The following is a 6,580-nucleotide window of genomic DNA, read 5'->3' on the forward strand; positions in this document are numbered from 1 at the left end:
TGTGTGTGCGTGTGCTGTGGTCGTCCTGCGAGCGGTCATCTGCGCACAAGAGAGGGGCACGAGTGACGTCAGCACACGTTTCTGAGTGGACAAACCGCGCGCGAGGGCTCTCTCGGGACCCCTACAGACCTGCCGCAGCTCAACGCACCGACATATAAACACAAGCTCACTGAGACAAACACTGTCAGCTGTTATTTTGTATATTATATTGAACTTGTTGACCTCAATCTGAGTCAGCAGATGCATGCAGTATCCACCAGCCGGCACCCTCTCTCTCACACAAACACACACCAAGTTCTCTTTACTGACATGAAAGCCTAGTCACGGTCCTAGTTCCTCGTTGGCAGATAGTATAAAAGGGAATTTGACATTTGACTTACACTTACAACTGCACTGAATTACCCAAAGACTAGAAGAGGACGCCTTGTTAGACAGGGTGAGAGTGAAGCCAAAGAAGGTTGGGAGGATCAGAGCACCACAGCTAAACAGACAGCAAAGAAGGCAAAAGATGCATGGAGGCATGGCTCAGAACTGCTGGCTCTTAGTCACACTCTCTCTTAAAGGTAGGTACATATATAAAAGCGCTGCAGCAGTCATGCTGGGATCCGAGCTTCACGCAAAGACAGTGATGGTTAGAATTTAGGGGTTTTTTTTGTTGGTATTACAGGTATTCTTGCTGGTGATTGGTCAGTTCATCTCCCATCTGGTCCCATCTGTGCTGTGATTGGTTCTTCCATAGAAATCCCGTGTTCCTATGACTACCCGCAGACCTCCAATGAAACCAGGGAAGAGGGGTGGCCCTCTGCTCAGGTATTTCAATAAAGAAGGCATTGTTAGCAGTTATACTGTGCATTAAGAGCTAAAAACTGCAGTCAGAATAAAAACAAGTGTCAGTTCTTTGATAAAAACTAGCCAAAATTAGTTTTTATGCTAAGCTTACAGGTGATGTTTTGGGTGTGGTTTGAACAGATACAGTCAAGTTAGTCTAGAATTTTCCACTTTACAGTATCCACTGATTTAAAAAGCTCTGTGTATCTGTTAGGGTGGAGGAGGTGAAGGAGGACAAAAGTACATGGTTTTGTCTGAGATGTGGTGCCTTGAAGACAGCCGGTGTATTACGGCAAGGTAACAATGATGTGTTGAAGTCACAGAAACACACACGAGGGTGGAAGTAAAGAGCACAGGTGTCTAAGTCTGTCTGCTTGTCCCTCTGTCTGTGTTAGATACGTGTACCACAGCGATCACATCTTCCCAGATCTATCCTACCAGAACAGGGTGCAGTACCTGGGAGAACCAGGAAGCAAGGTCTGCTCTCTGAGGATTACTGATCTAAGGCAGTCAGACAGCGGGACCTACGTGTTTTACCTCATCACCAACCACTCCACAGAGAAGATGCCAGAGCAGGCCGGCGTACAGCTCCTGGTGGCAGGTGTGAACCTTAAATGAGTAAAAATATCATTCTCATCGTTAACAATGATGGTGTGCAATCAGCAAACGCATCGTCCCCCCATCATTCAAAAGCTTTTATAGATTTGCAAAGTACGGAAGAAAAGATACCTTATTTTATATCTATTTTTATGAGTTTCCTCCTGTTGTCGTGATCATTTTATACCCTGGATGAGTCACATCAGTATGACCTGGCAAACCATTAAAGACAAACCACACATCCCTTCTTATTATTTTCTATGTGCATTGTGGTTTTGTCTGTCTTTCTCTTTCTTTTGCTATGTATTGGTCAACTTCTCTGTAAGTAAGATTTTAAAAAAAAACTTCTCTGTAAGTTGCTCAACTTCCTTGTCACAGAATATATCTCTGTTTGCTCTGTTTCTTATTTTGTTTTCTTGATGAATGGATCTGAGTGTGATTCCCTGTTGTCAGAAACACAGCGCAGTCAGAGACCAGCATTTACTGTCCAATAACCTAAAGCTAGCAGCGTTTACAGTTTACCTTACTGTATTTCTTAAATGACTGCTTAGCAAAGCTCGTTGCTTTTTCTAGCACCATTGCAATATTCAGTAACAGTTTCCTTTGTGCAACCCTTTGTCTGACATTTTGTGCTATTTATGAGAAGCTGAAGTGAAACCGACGACTTGTTGGGTTTAAGTAATCTTGATGTAAGACTCTGTTTCATAACCTTTGATGCTTTTGAGGTTGTAGTCAAATTACTCTTAGAGCTAAACATTAAAGACGGGTTAGTATTTGCAGAGCTTGGGAGAAAAAGATATTATAACCTGTTGAGAGGCAATCGAGTTGAGTTTGTCTGTCTTACATAAAGCTGGTGTGAGAAATGACAGCAAATAGCTATATGATTATGTTAAGACACTGTGGAATAATAGTGTTTAGCATTAAATTAAAACACATTCCCTGTGTGTGTGCTTTAATATGAGCCTCTCAGCTCTATGTCTTGGTATAGCTTGTCTGGTTCTGCATGCATATGAGAGCATCAGAGTCCTGTCCTTTAAAACTGGTGGTCTTCTGTGGATCTATAAAGAAATTAAATAGTACATACATACTATCACATGTAATAGTGATATGGCCCAAAAAACAATGGAATAGAAAGCATTCATAGTGGTTTCCTCCTACCTTTAAATAGAAAATAGGCATGTACAAATGGTATATAAATCACTCCACCCATTGGCTTACCAACCACTTTTTTTAGACTCAAATGTGGTATTTTGGTTGTTGCATTGTTGGACGGGTACCTAAAGACTACAGACACCAGGCTGTAAGTGTACTTCCTTCTGCTCTATTTGCGCATTTTTACATGTGCACCTATGGAGGCTGACTCACTTTTAGAGTCAGCCTCCAGTTACCGTTAGAGGAACTGTTTTGTTGTTGTTTTTTTTACTTTGGCTTTGTTTTTCAGCTGCAGAGCTTGTTCCTTGAATACTGTCCTCATTAACAAAAATGAACTAGTTAACTATTAGGATAGTGTTTTAAAAGTTGTTGACTTTTAGCTTTTTGTAATTCATGATTGTTTTTTCCATTTGAATATATGAAATAATAATCTCACCACATATGTGCTTTGTCTGTTTCTGTTTTTTTTCCCTTCAGACTCCCCCAGTGCAGTCACTGCCTTAGCAAATCCATCCAGGGGCATCACAGAGGGTGCAACCTTACGTTTGGCCTGCTGCAGCCCTGCAGAGTCACAGGCCAATGTGACTTGGCACAAGAGCACAAGTAACAGCGTAACACACACTGGACAGGTGTGGAATATTACTGAAGTTAAATCAGATGACTCTGGCAGCTACTACTGTCAGATGCAAACTGGAGCCAAAGTGCATAACTCAACCATACTACCAGTTGATGTGCAGTGTAAGTCAAGCTTTTGTTATAAATGTAAAAATCAGATCAACATTTATATACAAGGTCATTCATCTGTTTATTTATTAAGCTTGTTTTGACACACAGAACTCCAAAGAGCAGAAAGAAAATTTTCAAGCTTAAAATATGTGCTGCTGACGAAGCATTTTAACTCTTTCTAGAGAAATTCTAAAAGTAAGAAACTTCCGCATTAAGCCTGGGTTAACCTTTTGTAACAGGGATACAAGCAGTGCTCTTACAGAGTTTTTATTTCCTCTGTTTCCTCAGTATTATTGTAGGGCCTTTACTTTACAATATAAAGTGCCTTGAAGAACTGTTATTGTGATTTGGTGTTATATAAATAAAACTGATTTGAATTGAATCAAACTCACTTGAAGATTTAACTTATCTCTAATGCCTCCTTCTAGATGCTCCTCGAAACACAACCGTCTCAGTGTCACCTGCTGGACAGCTAGATTACGAGCTCCCCATGACTCTGACCTGCAGCAGTGATGCTAACCCGCCCGTGCACACATACATCTGGTACCAGGGTGCAGCATGTCTCAGTGACGCAGACAAAAGCTTTCATCAAGGCAGACGAACTGTAGCTACAACCACAGGAAGCAGCCAGACATCCAGCAGTGCCAACATCACCACTGAGGAATCTGGGCAGCACTGCTGTGTGGCACGAAACAGACATGGATCTCAGACTTTCAGTATAACGCCCAGAGCCTCCAGAGGTAGGTGTATGAAGAGGCAGGTCTTAATATAATATTAAGACCTTTCCCTGCCTACAGTGTCAAACATCACATAAAGCCAAACTTTACCACCACAATATCATTATATCCATTTTTTTCAAACATTAAGTGTTACTAATGTGTATTTTGTTGTCAACTGCAGCTGTGATCCCACCCCTCTCTGGAAAAAGAAAAGGGGTGATTGCTGGAGTGTTCATTGGAATCCTTCTGGTTATTGTTGTCATAGCCATCTGTGTCATAAGGTGGGCCTTTGTTTGTTTACAACCAGTAACTTTCATCATAATTCACTTCACAGTCCCTGTAGCTGGGCTCGTGCACAATATGTGTAAAATAATTTCATTAAAATCAAATGAGAGTGGTCATTGCTTAAGTCAGAGTCATTGGTTACTGGCGTGGATCATTTAAGCAAATGAGTTATTACTTAAAGGTTAGGTTTAAATATGACCAAAAAGATAAATCAATCAATTATCTTGGGTCATTCGATCTCAAATCAACACGAGATTTCTGCTCGACCATCTCAGATTTGGATAAAAATTTTATGATAGAAAGTTTGAATTTATATAATGAGTCCTGTGAAATTTTAATTCCATATATCAGAGCGTTTCTACATAGTACTGTAACTATAACACTGAACATGATGTAGTTAAATATGTGCACATTTTCATTTTCAAGACTTGGGTCTCTCTTATATAATCATATATTTTTAAAAAATATTGTCTGCTGAGTCATCACCGATGCATAAAAATGTTATGGCCCGAAGTTTGAATATACAGTATATAATGATTGCTGTTAATTTTAATTTCATATATCAAATACCTTTTTAGAAGTCTAGTTGAGTCTAATTAAATCTCTGAGGTAGATTGATTGGTTACTAACTTTGATCATTTAAGGAACCAAAATAGTTAAACAGTAGGTTTAAATATGACTGAAAGGATGAATTAATGAATTTAGTTCATTATATAACATGAAAAGTGACTTTAGATTGCAGTGACAATGTCTTTATTCTTAAAATGTTTTGTTCTTTTTGCTTTCAGGAGACAGAAGTCATCCAGACGTCAGTCATATGTGCTCACTGCAACTGCGTCAGAGCCTTAAAGAGTCAGTGAAATCAGGCTTTATTCTACCTAGAATCTTACCCACAGTGCAGCACATGCACCAACAACAGATCTGTACATTTCTCTAACACACACACACAGAGCAAATATTTTTCTTCAGCTCCTCCTGTGTGGTTACTAACATCACTTTCCCCAAAGTAAGACCACATCACATTAACTTTAAATGATTATTACACTATGGCTGAAGTCTAAGGTGGTAATCAAATTTTGGCACCAGTTCTCACCAGCTGTGAGCGTGTGCAGCTCATGTGATAAACATCAATGTTCATTCAAGCAAGCAGGATGCGACAGATTTCAAAGCACTGACCTGAGCTTTCGTTTCCTTTTCAGAAAGAAGCGAACAATGGAGCACCGTCAGAATGTATTTCACCCGCTTGTTTTCCATTAGTTTAAATGCATTTCTTCTTTAGGATTAAGCCTAGTACTGAGTCGAGGATGAAGTGATGCATCTCTAAGAAAAGGTTTTATTCCAAAAGAAAGAAGCTAGGAAACAAATGTCACCCCTTCATATGACCTCAAATTTATTTATTACTGTTTTTAAGTTTATTTTATTTGTATTTTATTTTATTATTTTATGTTATTCGCTTCAGTTTGTTGGAGTGTTGCCGTAACAGATTTGAATTTAAATATCCTCCACGGTTCATTGCATAACACGACTACAGGCGACATCTGGAGATCTCGCTAACACTTCCTGACACAGGGTTGTAACCACACAGCACAAAGTGCACCGGGTAATGTACAAGCAATGTCCAGAAAGAGAAAACATTGAAGAAGTTATTACTGAAGGCCTGCCAGTGATGATGACTGCGAAGATGATAACCCAATTAAGTGCTGCTGGCAAGTCCAACTGGATCCTGTTTGTGTGGCTTTGAGTAAACTCCTGAGAGCGATAAGCCTCCAGCAGATACTGAGCAGAGCGTGAGGAGAAGTGGGAGAGGATGAAAACCAAGAGGACAGTGACTCTAACACCCAGACATCTAAAAACTGCACTATTTTAGGATTTTGCTTTTGTTTGATTTGCCATATTAAAGTGAGGTGTGACGTGCAAAGTTGTTTTAATAAACAATAAAGTGTTTCATTAACAACTATCCAAAGAGACAGTTTTGCACATGTGACTCTTAGCTGTAACAAGTTGCATTTAATACACATTTTTGCAGCCATTTGATGTTTTCATGTGATCTGTAGAGCATGTATTGTGCTGTCAGTGCCAACTTATAATTTCATTAAATGCTCACGAGCTGAAATTTATACTGAAAAGCATCCAGCAAACTGCAGTGGGACCAAAACTTACAAAACTCAGACTTCGGACCGTTTTCAAAGTCAAACTGAACTTGGAAATTAAAAAAAAATAGTTAAAAAAAGAAGAGCCGGAAGCAGATCAAAAGGCAACAAGTTTTACACAAT

General features: G+C 39.6%; 1 protein-coding gene across 1 annotated transcript; it reads left to right on the plus strand.

The window, feature by feature from the left end:
• The first annotated feature begins 8 nt into the window (after window positions 1-8).
• LOC146658713 (protein amalgam) lies at window positions 9-6,265 on the plus strand. The gene is made up of 9 exons (XM_085422434.1): window positions 9-563; window positions 668-810; window positions 1,043-1,125; window positions 1,224-1,429; window positions 3,055-3,315; window positions 3,732-4,043; window positions 4,204-4,303; window positions 5,096-5,159; window positions 5,507-6,265. Exons 1-8 carry the CDS (start codon window positions 509-511, stop codon window positions 5,154-5,156), a joined length of 1,221 nt encoding a protein of 406 aa, XP_085278560.1. The 5' UTR covers window positions 9-508; the 3' UTR covers window positions 5,157-5,159; window positions 5,507-6,265.
• Window positions 6,266-6,580: the final 315 nt, after the last annotated feature.

This window comes from Rhamphochromis longiceps, linkage group LG11, assembly GCF_057381845.1.
Source record: "Rhamphochromis longiceps isolate RC_006_pf linkage group LG11, R_longiceps_female_GT1.1, whole genome shotgun sequence".
NCBI lineage: Eukaryota > Metazoa > Chordata > Actinopteri > Cichliformes > Cichlidae > Rhamphochromis > Rhamphochromis longiceps.

What these genes read in the sequence shown, in the direction of transcription:
- LOC146658713 (XM_085422434.1), top strand. Translation starts at nt 509, where the DNA reads ATGCATGGAGGCATGGCTCAGAACTGCTGGCTCTTAGTCACACTCTCT. An exon ending in AGGGGTGGCCCTCTGCTCAG is followed by an intron (nt 811 to 1,042) that starts GTATTTCAATAA and finishes TGTATCTGTTAG; the next exon opens with GGTGGAGGAGGTGAAGGAGG. An exon ending in AACGCCCAGAGCCTCCAGAG is followed by an intron (nt 4,044 to 4,203) that starts GTAGGTGTATGA and finishes TGTCAACTGCAG; the next exon opens with CTGTGATCCCACCCCTCTCT.